Source organism: Pezoporus occidentalis, unplaced genomic scaffold (genome assembly GCF_034315485.1).
Source record: "Pezoporus occidentalis ecotype Australia unplaced genomic scaffold, CSIRO_AGI_Poc_V1 ctg99, whole genome shotgun sequence".
Classification (NCBI taxonomy): domain Eukaryota; kingdom Metazoa; phylum Chordata; class Aves; order Psittaciformes; family Psittacidae; genus Pezoporus; species Pezoporus occidentalis.
In genome coordinates this window covers 2,549,462-2,570,706 of record NW_026916358.1, presented here as the reverse complement: position 1 = coordinate 2,570,706, position 21,245 = coordinate 2,549,462, and the positions used below count along the sequence as shown (strand labels likewise).

General features: G+C 37.9%; 1 protein-coding gene across 2 annotated transcripts in view; it reads left to right on the top strand.

The window, feature by feature from the left end:
- Positions 1-290: 290 nt before the first annotated feature.
- Positions 291-21,245, top strand: part of MRPS9 (mitochondrial ribosomal protein S9) — a 34,331-nt gene continuing 13,376 nt past the window's right edge. Inside the window, exons 1-6 of one of the 2 annotated variants that reach the window (XM_062606920.1) lie at positions 355-460; positions 2,206-2,346; positions 7,339-7,518; positions 15,771-15,833; positions 15,924-15,954; positions 18,277-18,356. In XM_062606920.1, the coding sequence (XP_062462904.1) occupies positions 2,344-2,346; positions 7,339-7,518; positions 15,771-15,833; positions 15,924-15,954; positions 18,277-18,356 (357 nt within the window). In that variant the 5' untranslated portion in view covers positions 355-460; positions 2,206-2,343. Of the gene's footprint in view, positions 461-2,205; positions 2,347-7,338; positions 7,519-15,770; positions 15,834-15,923; positions 15,955-18,276; positions 18,357-21,245 lie in introns of both variants that reach the window. The other variant, XM_062606919.1, reaches the window with a different exon arrangement.

The following is a 21,245-nucleotide window of genomic DNA, read 5'->3' as shown; positions in this document are numbered from 1 at the left end:
AGGGGCAATGTTCACCGGGGCAGGGCCCACCTTAGGTGACAGCCAGACACCAGGGGCCTACTGCTGACCTGGTCCCAAGTTAATGCAACTTATAAACCGTCCTTTTAAACATCAGCCTGAACTTTAATAACGCTGAAGCGTTTCACCGTTCAAATACAGTCCAACACCCGCTCACAGCTCACCCACGCTGCAGACGCTTCCCTGCTCGTGAAGACGGGCGGGCCGAATGACCCGGTACGACGATGAGGTGGGGAGAGCAGCGCGCAGGCGTAGCCCCTCCTCTTTACCCCCGCCCGCCAATCGGTTGCGCCGGGGCCTGCGGCCGGGAGCTTCCGTCCCGCGCCGTGCCTTGGCGTGGCGGCCGGTGCGGGGAGCCGTGGGTATGGCGGCTACCGTTGGTCGCGTACTGCGGCTGGGAGGCCGTTGGAGCGCGGCGGTGCCGGGCGGGCCGCGAGCCCAGGTGAGAGCCGCCCCGTTGTGCGGAGCCCACCCGGCTCTGCCCGGTTGCGGACGGCTCCGTGCGGCGGCAGGTGGCGAGCCGGAGGGTGGCGCGGGAGGGCCGGAGCGCGGGTGTCCCTGCCGGGGTGACAGTGCGGAGGCCCCGGTTGGGCCGGGACGTGGTGCTGCTCTGGCCCCGGCCCTGCCCCCGGGCCGGCGGGGCTGTGGCCTAGCGGCCGCCGGCGGAGCCGACTCCGAGAGGAGGCGGTGTTGGAAAGGGCGAGAGCCGGCGCCTTGTTTCAGGTCGGCCCTGCCGTGAGTCGAGCTTATCTTTCTTGATGGAAAGCGTAGTTAAGACCTGATTTATTACATACGTATCTAGAACTAACAGGGCAGTGCATAGACTAAAGCCAATACAAAGTTGAAGTATCAGAGAATGGTTTGGGGATTGGAAGGGACCTTAAAACTCATTTAGTTCCAAGCCTCCTGCCATGGGCAGGGACACCTTCCACTAGACTAGACAGTAATATGTTAGGCTGATCACCTTGAATTGTGTTCGTTCAGCATGTAAGTAGGAAATGAACCCTTCAGTTCCTGTGACAGGGAGAGGAATGTGCTCCACAAGTATGTTAACTTATGATTAAACGGTGTTACCCCTTTGTTTTTAGAGATATTGGTGTTCAGCTGATTGATGTTTAATTAAAAAGCTTGGTTGCGGTCACTATTGAGGACAACCACTGTGTTTGTGCAGTGGTATTTGATACACCTGTATGTATATTTAATCAGTCAACAGAAAGTGGATAAAAAGGCAGGCTGGTAACACTTTCAAATTACAGAGTAATTTAGGATAATAGGGGCTGAAGAACTGTTTGGTGACAGAACTAAACCAAGCTGTGGAGTAACAGAAGATAGATGCAGTAAGGAAATGAAAGGTAATACTGGAAGGAGCAATTTGACCTGTTTATATTGGTTACTTCTAGATTAACTTTATCCATTAGGGATAAAGACCTGGTGCCCATCTGGATAGCTCTGTATACAGCACAAATACATCTGCTTAAGTTGTGCAGGGAATGCGAAACAGAGTAAGTCTGAAAATATTCTAACATTTGATTCCATTCTCAGAGTAGTTTGTGTTATTTAGGTTATCCTTTATCAAAGGTATGATTATGACAATAACTTAGATTTCCTGGCAGGCACCTGCTTGAGTTTGAAAAGGATTTGTATTGTAAATAAGGACATGATCTCGAAGGAGGAGTCACTGTAGAAGGCAGGGCTCAAAGGGGCCTTAAGAGATCATTTGTCTACTCCTCTCACCTTCCCCCCCCCCCCCCTCCCCCCGAGGTGGGGGTGGTATCAGTACCTAAGTCTGTACTTGTATGCAGATCATCTAACTGTAGATGAAAAGAAACAAGAAAGCTAGAGAGGGACATTTTCCTAAGAGCAAGCAGTGGCAGGACGAGGGGGAGTGGCTTTTTAGGTATAAGGAGGAGGCTCTTCACTGTGATGATGGCGAGGCAGGCACTGAACAGGTTGCCCAGAGAAGTTGTGGCTGCCCCATCCCTGCAAGTGTTCAAGAGAGGTTGGATGGGGCTTTGAGCAACCTGGTCTAGTGGAAGGTGTCCCTGCCATGGCAGGGGGTTTGGAACTGTCCAACCCAAAATTCTTTGATATTAAGGGATCTAATGGGAGGCAGGGCCCAGGAGACTTTAGGAACTCTTCCTTCCATTGGGTGTAGTTAACCTGTGGAACTCTTTTGAGGATGTTTAGGAAGCTTAGCATTTATTTGAATACAAAAAGCCACTTGAGAAAACTTGGAAGAAGATTCCACTGAGGACTGTTAAAAACCAGATATCAGAATGTCTTTGAACCGCAGATTGTGGGAAACTGGGGAAGAGTCCTGGGAAAATGGTCAGTAGTTGTTTGTCATCTTGTTCTGCCTTTGATAGTGGTTGCTGTTGAGTACAGGGCAATAAGTTGATGTACTCTTATTCTCACCTGCAATAACCATTTCTCACACTAACCACTTACCTGCCCTTACTGTTGGGGGAACATTTTTTATGATAGCTATCCTAAAAATCTCTTGCTGGAGTTTAGTTCGTTACTTCTTGTCTATCTTAGTGGGGGAAGCAGTTCAATTTCTTGGGATTTTTTGTTGGGTTGTTTTTTTTTTTTATTTGAAAGTGTCTCACTTAGAGAAAGTGGGAGAGAAACTTTATAATTGAGTTCCCTTAGCCTTGACTGAACAACAGGATTAGTCTCTTGTTCTTCAAATAAGCAAATGACGGAGATTTAACACAATTTCTAAAGAGAACAAAAAATATCTAGCTTAGTTGCTGTTAGTCACTTCTGGTGTGATTGAATAGATGTTCTCAGAAGATTTCAGAGTGCCATATGTGCTACTTAATTTGATCGGTTCAGGTACCTTATCTAAATCTCTGTAGATGGTATATGTACTGATACCAGAAAGAGATGGAAGCACTTTGGTGACTGCTTTCAGAACTGCATACTTGAATGGAGTAGCTTTTTCTGCAGTTGTTAACTAAGCTAGAGTTGAAGAACCTGTTGGCGTTTAATAACTTGTGCCTCAAAACAACCATATCTAAATTCTGTTCCCAGTTGTGTACATCTGACCACTTGCCATGTGTCCATACATTTAGAGCTGTCATTTATTTCCATAGTATATAGTATAAGCAAATCTTAATATGCAGGTTTGGTCAAATATGCATAGAAAGTAGATTTTCCTGGGTGGGGGAGATGCAGTTTTACAATTACCTGTCAAGAGGCTTTATTTTGAGAAGTTTCTTCTGATTAAATACTTTGTGAAACTGGGTATAAAAAGTAATATAGAATCATTTATGCATATTTGCTGACACCTTGTGATACTTCCTGAAGTGTTTTACAGAACGCTCCTTAAAATGTAACACTGATTCTGATTCACCTAATTATTTCATAGGCTGACTGAAATCTGAGATTATGTAAATACTGTTTAAGTAAATAAAACACATTTTTGTAAAACACACTAGAAAGCAGAAAGTCATCTCTTGAATGAAATGTAATTCTTTAGAAACTTGGGATGGATCTGAGCATTTACATTCTGTATGATTGCTACATAATGCATGTTTTTTCTTGTGCAACAAGTGACTAGAAGACCACTGTTAGTATCGTGTCTCCTGGGTTCAGCAGCACTAACTGTGCCAGTAATTGGAGCAGTGGACACAGGGCAGCTTTTGTCCTGCATGCTGATGTGGTTCTGCTGCTTCAGTTCCACATCTCTTACAGAAGTTCTCTCCCAGGGATAACTTTTTGGTACAGATTTGTGCGCTCTGTGATTTTGGAAAAGGCTGTGGTTGATATGTGCCAGCTTAGAGCATAGAAGCAGCATGAAAATGGTACAACTGCATGTATGCCATCATTTGGCGTCATCTTTTGTCTCTGTAAGTATCTGTTGTTGTCGAATGGATGATGTTTCTCTTGACTTAAAGCCTCCTGTCTCTGTTTCCCCTTTCCTTGCATTCCAAAAATATAGGAAGCTCGATTCTTCTATTAGTGATATGTGGTGATGTATCTATATCACTCTAATGAAGCAAAATCAACAGCACAATTAAAAGGTTCTAGTTACTTATCTTCTTGAAAAAAATTGGTTCAAGAAGTTGAACTTGTCTGAAAATGCCTTTTTCTTTTCCTAAGGCAAATTTTATATAAGCTGGTTTTCCATATATTTATAGTCTCCCTTCAAAATCAGGATTTGCCAAGCTGTCTTAATGCTAGGTTGCTTGGGAAGGAGTTGGAAAGAGAGGGTTGGTACCATGGAGCTGCATCCAGAAGTAAAGGCTTTCCCTTCTCCCCTGTCCTGGCAGAGTTTATTATTTCAGGGCTACTGTTAATAACTGTTATTATGTAAAAAAAATTGCGAGGCTGCTATTTGCAGTAATGCTTTATGAAACATGTAAGAAGTGAATGCAAGCTTTCAGAAAGCAGAGGAGACACTTTCTTTTTTTTGACTGAATGCCAGAAGCATTTAGCTGTGCTTTGCAGTTCTTGCCTGTACCACCCATGGAATAGTACTCTTATCCCAGAAGAGGTACCCAATGCAGTAGATACTAATTTGCATAAGAGGCTGTTTTCTAATTATGAACAGTTTGTGTGTCCAGGGACTTTTGATTAGTGATGAATTGAAACTAGGGAAGAATATGAATAGCTTGAGGGAAGGAGGACAAAAATGAGAAAATTACAATAGAAATTGACAGGAATAAGATGAAAGCAGTCTTTTTTAAAGTATTCCATTTAAAGCATAGCAGAGAGAAAGCAATTTTGGGCCACATAATAAGGAATCATATGTTCATTAAAAGGAATTACAAATAATTAGTTACTATTAAGACAAGTAAGACAGAAGATGAATTGAATTCTTTCCTGAGGAGTGACTAGGAGAGAAGAACAGAGAATGTGCGGGCATACCGCTGCTTTCCAAGGAAATCACCAGAGCCTTGCCTGTGAAAATTGTGAACATTTTAAACTTTGGTTGTTTTTATTTTAATTTTATATATGTTAATATAACCTCACAAAAAACATGAATTAAAAAAAGGGGGTGGGGGAGCAAACCAGGACTAGCATTGCATATGATACATATAAGGTGTGGAGAAACAAATCAACAGCAGGCTCTTCAGCACCAAATTCTGCCTTGGAGCTGTTTTTAAATGTTTTCTGGCAGAGGTATTGATGACTTTTCTGAGGAACATACCTTGAGGGGCATATCTTTATCTATGTCAGGTTGTAAAAGCATAGAGGGTCAGTTCTTTTCATATCATATGACCTTGTTATTCCAAGATTACTTTGCCAGCCATGTCAAACCTTATTGAATTCATAGGACTGATCCTGCAGCACAGGCATGTACTATATATAGATTTAGGGCAGGATATTGTAGTCTTTATTCCAAACCAAAATTTTAAGTAGGGTTGTTAGTTTGTGTATTGAAGCTGGAGACACTCCTGGACAGGTAATTTTACAGATGTGTGTTTGATCAGCCCATCTTGGGCTGCAAGATATCCAGAATACCAGCCAGGCTCTGTGAAATTACAAGAATATGTGTTTCATTTCCTGCTCATGTGGGTCTTGACTATGTAATAGAAGGCACCCAAAGCTTCTAGTCACAGGAGAAGTTCATGCAAGGTAACTCATATTACAAACAGAAGGTGGAAGTTTGATCCACTTTTGTTTGTCTTGCAAATATATCAATCTAATCTTTTTTTAATGAGACATATATAATTTTGGTTACAGCTGGGTTTGAAGATTACGTTGTATTAGTTACAGGAAGATAGCAAGTATTTTATGCTGCTCATATTAGCTTAACCTGGAATGGGAAAAAAATCTGTCAAAATGGTCAGCATGTCTACATTGTGACCTGGAGAAGATGATTCTTAGGACCTGGAGAACACTGAATTGTTTCAAATACTAGCTTTATTCTGTTCCTCATGAGGACCCTAACTAGTTTGCTTTGTTGTGTGTGTTTGGGTTTTAATGTTAGGCTAAATGCAGACTGGGGCTGCAGCTCCAGGAACAGAGGCAATTTAGTAGTTTGCTGAATGAAGGTAAAGGGAGGACTCCTCCTTTACTTCATTGCTCTGAGTTGTGTGTGATTCAGCCACCTCATGTCAGCTTTGTCTCTTCTCAGAGCCTTCTTTGAATTGCTTGAACTTAACCAGCTCAGCTGAGGAGTGGCCACTCACTGGGAGGGAGCAGAAATTCTGCCACATGTAGGGACCTGAGCTGCCTTGCAAAAAAGTCTGAGTGCCAGAAATGGTGCAGGGCAAGTGAAGGGAATGGAGGAAAGAATGCTGGTAAGGGCAGACTATAGGGTGGGCTCGCTCTGCCATGTGAAATGGCACTGCCTGCTCACAAAGCCGGGCTGTGTCATGTTGAAGGAGCTGGAGAGAAGTGTTTCAGAGTACTGTGTTGTGAACCCAACTGGGCATTTTTCTGATTCAGAAGTGATTCTTTTCCTGTCTTTGCTTTTCTGTCTCACACAGCTTTTTCACTTGCAATTCCTTCCCTCCTCCCGCCCACAGAAGACCACACAAATAATCAGTTCTCATTCAGTTTGTGGAATAATTAAGCTGCAGAGGACTTTAATACTAACGTTGGAGAGACAAAATAGCGCATAATATTGGCAATAGGCCAGAATTGGGACATTATAAATAGCTATGTCAGTGAAGCTCCTGTTTGTCTGGCGGAGTGCTTGATTGAAGTCAGTCAACTTTACTGATCATCTTGATAGAAAAAAAGCCAAACTTATATCCCACAAAGATCAAATGACTTCTGAGCTGGAGTGATGCTCAGTAGTATTTGTGGTGAGACCTACTGGTTTTCTGATTGTTCTGCTCGAGATGGTGAAATAGCTTAAGAACTATTCTGGCGCTGTGAACAAGGAAGTCCATAACCTTCCCAGAGCCTTTAGCACCATTTGTACAGCCATGTACTTCTGAAAGCCAGTAGAGAGCTGCCCCACAGATTATTTTCATACTTTGTTATGGGATGCCTATAGGTGAAGGCAAAACCTGTGTATTTACTGATAGATTTTTATCTAAAGACTGTGTCTCTTGATCAGTGCTGTGTTTTGCTTCTGCTGGATGTTCCTGACATATGATACATTTCTTTCCATCAGAAAAATCTTCAGAATTAATTGTAATATGTGAAAATGTGAACTTTTAGAGTGTGTTTATCTGTTTATGAGCATTAAACAATTGGAAGAAAATGGTTTCATAAGTAACACTGCTTTATCCAGTTTATTACAACAGCGTGTTGAATCTTGTTACAGGTATGAATGGCTTGTTATACTGTTCATGTTATTTAGAGCTCACTGTGCCAAAAATATAAAATTAATCTCACTTTTTTTTTTTGTGTTAGGTGTTAAGGCTAATCTATACCACTAAAGCAGTGCAGAGAAAAAATGTAGGAGCCTCAGGACCTGAAAAGTACACAGAGGAATTTATTAAAAAACAGATTGAAGAGTTCAACCTAGGAAAGAGACATTTAGCCAACATGATGGGAGAAGATCCAGAAACTTTTACCCAAGAGGATATTGATGTAAGTACAGTTGCTCTGTTGGAGAAGTAATTTACTGTAGAGTTTCAGATATCAAAAGCGCTTTACTTCAGCATGAGCCCCTCAGCTCTCTGTGAATTTTAATCAAACTGTCAGAATAAGAAAGAATGCTACTATACATTGCAAACATTGTGACTGTGAATAGAGATTCTAGCCCTGCTACCATGTAAGGTCAGGCATCATAGTCTAGAGCTGTATACCATATCTTGCTAAAGCACAGTAGGTTCTTTTTGAAAGTACTAATGGATAATACCCTTCATCTGAGGTTATAAGAGGCACTGTAAAGGTTTATGTAGCACTTTGAAACATTTACCCACAGTTTCACCTGCTGTGTATATTTAGGTCGGGTTTTCTTGTATGATACTGTAGTTGTGGTAATGCAAATTAAATTTTATAGGATGTTTTACAACTAACACTCTGGTTTTGCTTAGAGATTTTAATACAGGCATGAATTTAAACTTATCTCAGTAGTTCCAAACATACTATTTTACTGCCATTCCTTCTGACAACTGATGGATGGGTGGCCTCCTCTTTCTCTGTGTCATTTAGGCTCATGTATAGATATGCTCCCTTTCACTTAGAAAAATGTTTTGTTGCATGGATTTTTAAATTTTTTTATGTCCCAACTGGTCTTCACTTCTGTCTTGTTTTATCATGCATCAGAGGTAGGGAGGAGAAATGTCATTTGGTGACATTCGCTCTTAGGTGAAGCTGTGTGAAGTCTCATGGCCGAAGCTTTGTCTGTACAGCAGCAGCACTGTTACTATAGCCATGGCAGCACAGTATATCAGCAGGGGCCTTGGGGTAGACATAGTAAGGTGGTATGTACAAAATGAGAGGTGTGTGTGGTTTAGCTTTTTCAGAGTGAAGAGTTTCTTGCGTCTCTCAGTGGCAAGATTCTGTTAGCATAGCTGTGTCCTCACAAAAGGTCTTGACAGCATGTTTGTCCCAAGAAAGATCTAAGTCTGTAGGTGGTGATACAGGCTAATTTCAAATACATTCGACAGGCTTCAAAACTAAGTTTTGAAAACTCCAAAAATAGCCAGTAGAGACGCACAGTTACTGGCCTGCTGGGAAAACGGCTGAAATGACACTTGAGTTTTACAAGATACCAGAAAATCCATAAGGGAAGCTTGACTTCAAGTCGCAAATCCGTAGGAAATCAAGCTTTATGAGTACAAAGCTTTGCTCTAATACTGTGGCTACTTTCATTCAGAATTGTAGATGTCACTTTGTTCCTCTACAGAGAAGTGCCAATGCAGAGACTATTACAGTCTTGGTGTAGAGTTGATAAGGTCCTGTCTGCAGTAAAAGTATTCATCGAGGCATCTGAGTCAGCAGTAATAGCAGCCTGTTTCTTTACATTGGCTTTGTTATTTCTGTACAGCCAATGGAAGTTTCTTTTCCTGTATTTTTCAGATGTTTGTTTCTTCCCTTTAATGATATTTATCTTTTTGAGTTACTTTCTCGGATTCATGCACAGAGCTGCCACCAGAATACCTCCCATGTTAGTACAGTACGATGCTGCTGCTAGTAATTCTGTTTGCTTGCCCAAAAAGCTAATAGTAGGAGAATGCATCAAACTGCAGTCTGGCTTTCTTCCTTGATAGGGTCTAGGGAGAAGGCTTACAGATGGCTTACAAGACTGCAAGAAACTGAAAATGACCAGATCTAAGTAGTGGTTTCTTCTTTATGAATCCACAACACTGATAGTTTGCAAAAAATTAACTGAGCTTCATCATTAGTAAAAGCAGATACATTCTAGAAACAAGTTTTTACAAATGCAGTGCAGGTGACAGGTATGAGGCTGCTTTGCAGTCTATCTCTGAAAAGATAGAGAATTAGAGTCAAAGGAGTAATGTTTTGTTTGGTGTTACCAAGTATCTATGGTACATATTTAATTTCTTCGTGTTCTGTCAGGTGTTGGAAAATAATTAGTGTGTGTAATAGTGTCTGCTATGCATAATTAAATTTCTGTTATAAAAATATAAAAGCTGCTTAAGCACTGGCAGGAGAATTATCAAGCTTTACATTTCATAGTAATAATTCTTTCTGATGAGTGCTTATATACCTCCATGTCTTCTACTGTTAATCAGCCTGTGCAGTGTATTTCTAAAGTAGACATCACAGGATTCTGTTCTTCACTGGAGTTTTAGGTATAGCTTAGGAAAAGCTAAACCTTGTGAAGTTCTAAGCAGGAAAATAAGTTGACTTATTTGCTAATCCTTCTGGATGTTGTGGAAGCAGAATCGCCTCATACAGATGCTTTTATTTAGGAATGAAAAGTTAAGCTGTGCATTACAACTATATTTCTGGAGGAGAAAAAAAAATCCAGCAAATTGATATATAACTCTGCAGAAGTCTACCAATTGCTTTTTAATTGGTATTATAGACCTCACTCTGAAGCTAGGATGTTTTATTCTCCTATGTGTGAATATGTGCTATGAAGTTTTTCTAATTGATTTGCTTTGCCCATTCCATTTGATGTATCATTTTTCACAATATTTCATAATTTGTGCTCATTTCTAATGAACAGAGTCGTTAGGACAGGCATGTCTAAGTACAACTGACAGCTAACATTAGGTGCCAGATGCAGTTTATAACGCTATGTAGAACTGCAGAGAACAGTTTAAATAAATTAGCACCTGTACATTAGTCTCACTTGCTGGTAATTTATAAGCGAATCAGTGGAGATGACATTTAGGTAAGTCATTGATCAAGTTAACAGCTGCATACCCACTGCCCAGCTGGGATAACTAATTAATAGAGATTACAGTCCTGACCTGGTGCTTTTCCCCGGTTGAGTCTGTAATCCTTTTATTTTGTGATTTAACTTTAACTTATGGTTATAGTAAATAGCCCACCTTCATTTTCCACTGTCAGTTCTGTTCTACTTTAAAGCCCAGAAATCGAAGTAAGATTAATACACAAAAAGCATCTTAATCTTCATGACCTACTTATACCCCAGTATTTTTTTATTCATTTTTATGCAGTCACTAAACGCTTTCCCACATGTGAGCTCATCATAAAGCAATACTCTTTCCACATAAGAGTTAGTCAAAAGCGAGAGATCTGTGCTCATTTCCTCTTGTTGTCTGCCCTGTGACCCAATAGATTATTCCATCTGCTTGACAACAGTTTTGAATCTAAAATATGTATTTATCTTCACTAGCATATATATTGTTGCAAAACTCTCAGTAAGGTTAACTATGAAAATGTTAAATGTGGAAAAACTTCATTCCTCATAGGGTATAGTTTTGTTTAATAAATGAAGATTTTAATAAAAAAATAGGTTGTATTCAGTTGGTTTTAAAAGTGGTTCAACACATCCGATTTCTAAATAACATTCAAATTTTAGTAACACAGTGTTAGACATGAATGAATATTGGCATATGTGAAATGTCAGAAACATTATTCAGGACAAAATGCAAATGCATACCTGCAAGAAGTGTATTGTCCAGCATTGTGCTTACACAAAATGCTGGATTATTTTAAATCATTGAAGCTAGAATGCTCTTTTCAACATTTTTATTTCCCAGTGGAGCCAAACTCTGCATTAGTATTTTCTTGCTCTGTTTCAAAGTCTGTCTGAGTTGATGACTGCTGTATTCTTTTCTTTTAGCTCCTTTTCATATTGACCAGAGTTTTGAAAAGTTGAAATGAAGATAGGAATAGTGACTGTTTCTTTCAACAGGTTTTTGGTATTTTTGTGCTCTGCAAGCTCAGGACAAGATGTTAATTTTTGTTTTGGAATTACTAGTATTAATGTAATAAAAAAGGTGGGGTTTTTTTTTCATGTAATGCTAGCATTTCTTATTTCCTCAAGTGGTGGGTTTAAAATGATATATCACTGTGAAGTTGAAATTTCTTTCTGTCCAAACCAGAACTCGGATAAAGTGATGAATAATTGGGTGGTTTCAATAAATGTTAGTAGTTAACTGTTAGAGAAGGATTTTTGTTTTATAAGGCAAACTTAGGTATGTCATGGATTATTTTTTTTTAACCTTTGTTAAATAAATAAAACCATTTCAGAGTTAACATTTTATGTCCCATGCTTTCATTCACTCCTCTTTCTGCCTCAAATATTCTGGATTTTGGATGCTGAAAAGTTTTAAAGTATACTGTTAGTGTGGTTAGAAAGGAAAACAGCTGTTCCAGCAAACATCTCAGTCTGAGAAATTCTGAAGTACAGAGGCTAAATAACGTGATTCAAGAGGCAAGGTTTAAGAAAAGTGGCTCTTGTGTGATCAATTTGAGGAGTAGAAGAAGCTGAAACAGCTATTGCTCAGGTGTTTCATTAAGCGTGATGGTGTAAAGTGTCACTTCCCGCTTCAGTGTTTTGATGATTAAAGTTTCGTGTATATTTAAAAAAGAATGAGCTGGATTCTTGAGTCCCCTTCCAAAAAGGGTGCTGTTGCAAGGGAACCCCAGGGTAGAGGTTTGATTTTGTTTTTTTTCTTTTCCTTTCTTTCCTTGTTCTCTACAAAATACCTTTTCTCACTGGATGTTACTTAGATAACCATCTTTGCACCGGATTCAAGCAATGAAAATCACTGGAAGAATGTTTTGAGCTGTAGATTCAACAAAAGTATGGGAAGACACTTGGGCAAGATTGATTTGCCCTGCCAAGCCTCTCCTCCTTACGGCAGGTTATTTAAGGACTGAACTGTTTCTCCTTCCCCTATCCCAGCATGACTCAGTCACTCTATCTGAATTAAAGTACTGAATTCTTCATTTCTCAAGACTTAAGGAAAAAATAAAAGTAACCCTTATTGACCCAGCTGAGCTTGTTTGATTCAGTTAGTCTGATGTTTAAGAAGCGAATGAATAAAACTTCTTGGCTTGCAGACAGGTAGGAATGGAAGGAGGATCAGAAGTCAGAATGTGCAACATGCAGTGCTGGAAAGATTATTTAATGAACTGGTTTGCATGTTTGAAGGACTGCCAGATACATATTTATTTAATAGGGATGGAAGCTTCTTCTCATTATTCAGACTGGCTTGAATTCAAACTTACAGTTGCAGGTGGAAGACATTGTGCTCCTGTGGGCAGTATATAGACTCAGTCCATCCCTCAACAAGTAAGGATATAATAGGATTCCTTTCAGTTTGTTACAGGAATGTTAAGTTCACCAGCACAGTTTAAAAAATATCTGAAGTAAACCATGTTGTTACTAACATGTAGTCATTACTATCTGCTATTTTTAAAGGTGTGACTGAATTTCCCGTCCCCCTTCCCCTCATGTAGAGTACTATTAGAGTTTAAAAACGCACACTTTTAAATCCCAAAAGAAAATGGCTATTTTTATTTTAGTAACTCATAGCAGAAGCAGGCTGTGTCTTTTGCACCTTTTTCCAGTAGTTTGTATAATGATTTTGGGAAACGCTATTTTAGCACTAGGTATCAGGATTTTTAATTGGGTTTCTGCTGAAAATAATTATGGATGCTTCTTTTTTTTGAAGGTTGTGTTTTATTTCCAAAGACAATGGTAACAGTGTGATTTAACAAATAGAATTGTGAAATGGCAGTCCTGAACCTGTGGAGGCTAGAGTAAGGTGAATGAACCTTGCATAGCTGAAATGAAGCATATAGTTCTTGGTCATATTCAGCATTACATTTCCTTTCTCATCAAGAGTTCAGGTCAAATTAAGCACTAAAAGGAGGATATGGGGCATGACCCTTAAACTGAAAACCACTCTTGGAATGGAAGACTGCAGCTAAACCTAAAAGGCTTCTTGGGAACTTTACTGCTACCATTTAAAACGTTGATTATAAAGTTTTAAGAGGGTCGTTCACCTGCTTCTTGTATGTTCAGGAAAATGCAGAATGTGCAGTTAATTCTGTATGGAATTTTGACTTGAGACATGGAGATTCCTGAAAGGAAGCCTGTGTTCCAAATCTGAAGACATTGTCAAAAGATTTCAGGAAAATATTTCATGGTTATTTATGTGCTCCAGCTGCAGTTTGGAGAGACTAATTCTGATGCCATTCCTAAGATTGTTCCACCATCTTATTTTATTGCTAGTACACATTAGTGTTGAGAATTACAGGTTTTTCCAAAATGCTCCTTTTCTATAAACCAAACATTTGCATGGACAAAAATCAGCTTCTATACATGAAGTTTCCGAGAGGCTGATATGCTATGTTTTTCCTAAAAGTACAGCTTGAGGACACAGCTATATAAAATTAAAGAGAAACTTCTGAACAAAGCTGTTCTATTGAGTTCCAGCATAGTTCCTAATGGGAGGTAAAGGCAAATACCCCATCCTTGATTACAGTTCCATAAAAAGGGAGAAGGAAGGAGGACTTTGCTTTCTTTTTATTTCAGAACAACAAAAAAGTGAACTTACAAAGTGAATATTCTTTCACTAGTTGTGTGGAGAGCTGAAAGTAGATGGTAGGATTTTTTGATGCAGGGTTTGTTTATGCTTTGGTGTGAAAGATACCAGTATACACTCAAGCAATATAAAATACACTTTCTAGAAGTAGAAGGTCTCCAGTGGCAGCCACTCTATTCATTATAAATGTTAAATTGTTGTATCTGGCATTTATCAAGGTGTCACAGTTACAGTAGCTGGTTTGACTGAGATTCTGGAAATGCTTGTATAAAGACTATGTCTTAAGTGCGCACACAGTCAGTCTCAGTATCGTGTAATAAATTCTGTTAATATATTATATAAGGTGTTTGTTTAACATCATTTGGCTCACAGCTGACTTCTCTATTGTCATCATAATTAATCCCCATTTGTTCATAAATAGGTGTTCACCTACTGTGTGTATGCATAAAATGCCCATTGACTAACAAATGGGAATACAGTAGTCACTAAGAGAAACAAAATTACCATTTCATAAAATCAAGTTAAGCCTTTTGTTTGCTTCAGAATTCTCAAAATTTCTGTTCAGGCTGCCAGTGGGGGATTAATGAAAGTAATAGGTTAGGTCTTTTTACACTCCATGCATATTAAATCAGTTGAAGCACTGACAAACCACTCCATGTCCGTGGAAAAAATTATCAGCAAGCAACAGCCTTAAGGTAACCTAACCAACAAAGAGCCATTCTTTTTAAGATTTTAAACTCTGATTTTATTGTAATTCTACTTTTCTGTACTGTCTAATGGAAATATAAACAAGACCACTGCCAGAGGGTTTTATTCAGTTAGCCACTGTTACTGTACAAGCACAAGATTTCCATCTTAAGCACTACTGCTCACTGTCTGAAGTTGGCTACTCTTGCCAGACCCTTGCCTCTGGGGGTTTTTTGATGGCTAGCTTTTTCTGTTCTGTTTTTGAAAACAAATGGAAATAAACAGCTCTCATAAATGCATACTTTTGCTTTTTTAAATCATGTTTTAGTTACGCTGCAGAGGGTAAGTTGATGTTGAGCAGAAATGGATGTGGAATATTGGTATACCTATTTTACTTGTTGGAGGCAAATACTACTAACTTCATACATCACATGAATAGTGGTAGATACTGGTTAAGTAAAGGCAAATGATACACTTTGTGAAAACAGTGGTAAACAATGAGTGTGTAATGAATGTCATGTTTTTTGAATTGTTTTAGCAAACCCTTAGGTATTTAAGAAGAGAGATGTTCTGTAGCTCTGTCTTCTGAGCAGTGAAAGTTCAACAAAGATTGTAGTGATGCACAGCAGTTTCCAGATTCAGTGGTTAATAAAATGCTTATTTAGGCTATGTAAAATGTCTTCTACTGCCACTACAACCACTGCTTTTAGACTTCTAGAGAAAAATATGTAGAAACTGAGATTCTAAGTGCATAAAACTTTGCTTTGTCGAGCTGCTTTAAGTAAAATTTCTATGCTTGGTCTGTTAATGTATTTTCAGAAAGATAAATGTTGTGATTTCCTCTAGAAGTTGCAGCATGTGAAATTTTTGGGGAAAATCATTGTGTATATAAAGGTGGTCTTTGCACTAGAGTAGTTTTGGTAAGTTACGATAAATGCATACCATAAAAACTAAACTGAAGGAGAAAATTCACTTATTCTGATACAGTAGAGTGCAGACTTCAGAATGAGGTTTAACTTTTCCTGAGGATTCCTATGGAAATGGTGTGCTTTTGAGCACAGTACATGTATGTCATTCTTCCTTACTGGTTTTGTTGCCTGCTCTACAAAAGTTATGCTGTTTTTTCCCTATGGGAAAGTACCTAAGAAATATTTCCATGATGCTTTTTGTGGGAAAAAAAATACATATGATCTCTCTTTTTGTTTTCAGAGAGCTATTGCCTATCTCTTTCCTTCTGGCTTATTTGACAAAAAAGCCAGGCCCATGATGAAGGTAGGATTTTTCCAGTTACATTTCTAAATAACTGTAGTATGATTTTAAGTAACTTTTCTCTTTTGCTGATGTTTGTTTGTTTGTTCACAGCATCCTACTGAAATTTTTCCAGAGCAGAGGAGTAAGTATTCATAGTTTGTTGTTTTATTATTTTTATTGTTATTATTATTATTTAGAATTTTTGCATGTGTATAATTTCTTGTTTTCACAGGTTTACTTTTTTTTCAATGTTCCTAATAACTGTTAAGACACAAGCAGCAGAAGCCTGATCTGATATTCTAGTTTTCAGGATAAAAAGTACTGCTAGATTCTGGAATACCAGTGTTCTTTTCAGACATCTTGTTAACTGACTATAGATAAATGTTTTTTGTTGTTTAAAAATAAACAATATGTAGGATGTCGTGCAGAATTTGTTGAATGTTGAAGTCATGGGGAAACCTTTTGTTGAGTTCAGTAGCTTTCTGTCAGAGCTGTCTATCACAGGCATAAAATATTCATTAATACTATTTTAAACCAAATTTTTCCTGATAAATTCATTGCTCTAAAAGCTTAGAAATTACAGCTTTGAAATTGCCAATTGAGAGAATAGGAAGAGTTTGCCTCGGTTTTGACCTGAAAGGTTTAACTCTGCACTTGCATCTGTACTGTCTTTGGTCTTGCTCCATACATGCTTTGTGAAGTCCCAGTTGTCAATGATATGCCAGTGTGGTGGTCAGTGAGAATTTCACTGAAACTGCCAAATTAATTTGACGTAGAGCTGTGTCAAAACCTGTTGGCCACTTTTTACTCATGTTTAGAATGAACTAGTAGCATGGGTGTGAAATTCTACATTCACTGACCTACATGAAATGTCGTTCATTTCATCAAATGAAACTCTACATTCACTGAATTCTACATTCAGTACAAGTCCCAGATGGACCCATCTGATTATCAGTGGATAATCTATAGTGGATATCTTAGCATCCTCTGGCCTTTTCCTGTTTGTGGAATTAATTGATACTTGGTATTTTTGAGGCTTTGTATGTCTTTTAGAAAGCTAAATTATCTGAAATTTTTGTATTTCAGATTTCAAATGGTGTCATAAATTATTTTCAAATTTCATAGTATTATGAAGTGAAAAGTAGGAAGCAAAAAGGTAGGAGGGAGTTAGTCATTATGCAATTTCAAGAATCCGAGGGCTGTTTTACAGCAGAACTAAACTACTATTCTCTATGTTATCGGGACTAAAGAATTCTTTGAAATACTAGCTGTGTCCTGAGGAGTGTAAGGACTAATTCGTATTAATGTGTGTATTTGTATTTATATCTAAAAGTAACACGTGCAACTAAGTATTTATTTTAAGGCAGCTTTGTCTTGTTTATGCATTACATCTTTGATAACTTTCAAGTACAAAAATGTAAATTTATACTTCAGAATATTACCTGAACAGCAATTTCAATGAAATAGACTTTCATGGAAAGTCTGTTTCGCTGCGTATATGGAAATTCACATATTCCACTACTAGTATGTGTGGATAGAAGCCTCTTGTAGTCTTTCTATTCTAGTAAGTTTGCATCTTTGTGGTCAGCTTCTACCATATTATGTTTTAACATTCTAATGCAATACATATCATGGTTCTTGGAGTCTATAGCTTATAGATAGCTTCATTTGAACTTCAGTGGCTAAAGTGACTTGGATTTTCTCTACATTTCAGTTGTAAAGAGCTCTCAGGTTATTTTTGTCGCTTTAACGGGAAAATGTCTTTTTAATATTTTTTTTTTCCCCTGTAAGTTGATTTTTTTTTTCCTTAAATAATATTGTTTTTTTTTAAAACCTGGATGTGTTGAATTATATGCAACATACTTTTTCATGCTGAATGAATTATACAAACATAGGATTGGTCTTCGTATTTACATATTCCAAGTGTATCAGCATGAACAAGTCCTAAAATCATCCGGTTCTGATACAGCTGTGTTACCTGCAAAAGACAATTGTATGAATACTTGGTTTAGTTTAGAAGTATTATACTAAAAAGAAATTTGCTCTGGGTTTAAAGCACCATTTTTCTAGAGCTGTTAATCTTTCACAGTCATTATGTAGATTTCAGTCATCTCTTAATTTGTATTTCTTCCTATCCTAAAATGGATAATTCTGTCTGTAATGCCAACTATACAGTCTTTGAAAGTTTATTTAGGTGGTACATGGGGGATTCCCTTGTGTTAAATGATATTTAGAAACATTCTGTTAAATATTTGGTTATAATTGCAGGTGGAGATTGGTTTTTAACAAGCTAGTCTAGATCTTTAGATTTCCAGACAGGTTGAACACCTGTAAAATGTCTTTGTTCTCTGATATTTAAAAAGGTAATAGGTATTATGAAAGAGGTTTAGAACTGCAATTAAATACAGAGGATTTTATTTGGTAAGTGTATATTGCTTTTTTGTCCAATCTTGCTTTTCATTAGAAATCCAGTGGGGAGAAGATGGCCGACCATTTCACTTTCTCTTCTATACTGGAAAGCAGGCATATTATTCATTAATGCATGTAAGTATGTTTTAATCTGTAATAAGTAATGCTAGATCCCAGTCAAATATGTGTTATTCTAGAGATGCATATCGGGTGCTCCTGAGTTTACTTATGTTTTCACAGTAGGCCTTAATATCATCACTTAAGCTAAATGCAGTGTATATTTTTATGTCACAATATCCATTATTAGTGGTGTTTTTATATCATAATTAAGAGAGCAGACCACATAATAGTTCTCACTATTAGTTTTTGGTTTATTTTACAGTTCTTGCTGTGGATTAGGTTTGAATAGTCCACATGCTTTCTTGTAGGCAGTATCTGGTTAGCAGTGGTGAATGCATATACAACAAAAATGCCTAGTTTTAGGAAAATTCAGTGTAGAATAGAAAATAGTTTGTTTTAGTTTGTGGGTTTGTTTTCGTGTTTGTTTTTTTTTTTTCCCCCTTGAAGGGCAAAGCTGTAGGAAATGCTATTTGTGCTGACATTCAGTGTGAAGAAAATTTGCATTTAAACTGCTTAATTGATTTTTCTAAGACTCTTCCATTCATGCAAACTTAAGGCTTTTTCTGATTAGTATGGTTCCAGGAGTAAAGGATCTGCATCTGTTTACCTATATGAAAAAAGCTGTAACTAATAGAACATCACTAGACCCTGAGTCTTAATGTGTATGATGAACAGACATTTTATATCTATGACCATCAATGATGCCCGCGTTGTCTTTCTCTTTAGAGGAGTTTATAGAAAGATGTGCATGTTTCTTTCATGTATGTAGAGAAGACAAAAGAATTTATAATGTATGCAGAAAGATTTAATTGGACAATCATGTCAGATTTTGTTTCCTCATTAGATAGTCTTAGAAAGTTAGTTCTGTGGTGAGTCAGTTAGCAAAAAAATAAGCTTCATGTTCTCAAATTCAGTGCACAGCTTTACTGAGGGTAGTGTTTTTAGTGGAATTATCTGATATTTATTTGCATTCTGCCTACCCAAAGGACAAAATCCCCACTTGTCAGGTACATTTATTTCTTTGGGAGAATAAAACCCACCCCCCAGTCCCTCAACTCCCCCCCCCCCCTTTCTTTTTTTGTTGTTGACCTTGGGCAAATGAGCTTCTTGCCCTGGCAGAAATGAAATGAATGATAAATGTAGAGTGTGTCTTTGCTGAGTAATGGAGCTGCAGCATAGGCTTTCCACAGAGGTTTTCTCCTGCACAGCCTGAGGCAGCCCGAGGACCCCTGCTGTTCATTTAAATAGGTATGTCAAATCTGCCTCGAAACGCCGCTGGTTTGATCTGTGGTAATATTTGTGAAGGTTCCATATGGACTTGAGCCCCCTGCAGTGCTAAGAAATAATGTACAACGCTTCATGGTGCAGACGCAAATTTTCTCTGAAAAGGGATGCAATGCTGCGTTTTAGCTGTCGGAGAGGATGATGGAGCTGACGCGCTAGGCCTGTCAACTTGTTACACGGATGGGTTGCACGCAGCAAGGCTGTGGAAAATCTGTGCCTTTTAACTTTTCTACTTAATCACGGTTGTAGCATTGCCTTTAGACTGTATGCTACATTAATTCTCTTCCTGCCTTCTGCCTTTCATCCCAAGTTTCACGGAAAAAAAGTAAAGCATGCAGGTCTTGTAGAGGAGCCTTATCAAACAGCTGTCATCTGACAAGCCATTTGCATTTGTTTTGGCTGAAACAGAGCAACCCAAGGGCAAGATGTTTTGTTGCATTCCATCATAATGAAGAAATTACAAATTTTACAAGGAGCACGAGTTTATTTTTAGCTCTTCCTAGCAGTTAGAAAGGGTATGCAAGCTTGCCTTGGAAATCTCTAACAGAATAGTGTGCATCTTGTTCATAACAGTAGGGCAACCACCTTCAAACAAATGGGTTTGACAAATGCATTTTCATTAGTATAGGATACTTGAGTGTTCTACTGTTTCTGATTTTTTTCATTAAATAGGCTTTTATAAATCTAAATCCGTTAAGTGAGGTCTAACAGGGTTTTTCTTTAGTCAGCCAAATGAAAGCTGAAATCTGCATGAAATTCCCAACATTGTTTTAACCTCTTATTAGACTAATGTGTATTTAACAAAATGTATTTTTAAGTCTCAAAGCTAATTAATTTGGCTGGGGAAAAAAAGGGGATGTATGTTAATACAGGCTAGTGTAAGTAATCAATCCCATTTGAGGATGTCTTTTAAGTTGCTATATTAAGCCTAATAAATCGGATAAACATAATATTTAGCTTAAACTTGTATGCCATTAATTACTGCATAGACTCATGTGGAACTTGAATTTTATGAATTGCTAGTAATATAACTGATCACAGCATTATTTAATTAATGCTAATAAATAATATTATACACTTACTAAAAATAAACTGTGTATATTTGCATGTATTATATCCGCTGATATATGTGTTGTTATGCCTTGACTATTAAGTCAATTTTCATAAAGGATATTTGCTTTATACTCCATTGTTGTCTTTGTTCTGCCTGTTGAATAAAGTTTAGATGCAGGGAAAAGGACACTTTTTTTTTTTGATACACAAAATAATGTTTATTACATGAAACACCATTTCACAAATGTTTGATATTGTATTTGATCATCACTTAAGAGTTTTCCAGAATAATATACTTCTAATGTGCAGAACAAGACAAAATGGTTTCTTAATACCATTTTGTCTAACAAAGTAGTAATTTTATGTAATAGTGTTTCTTGTACTTTTTTGGAAATATCAAAGGTTCATCAGAGGGAAATGCTCTAACAGCAGAGCATTTAAAGTCTTAAAAAAAAAAAACAAACAACAAGCAACCCCACAAAAAAACCCCACCAGAACTACCCCCCCCCCCCCAGGATATGCTGAAGTTAAAACCACATAAGAAAAGAAAAAGGCAAATTGATGTAA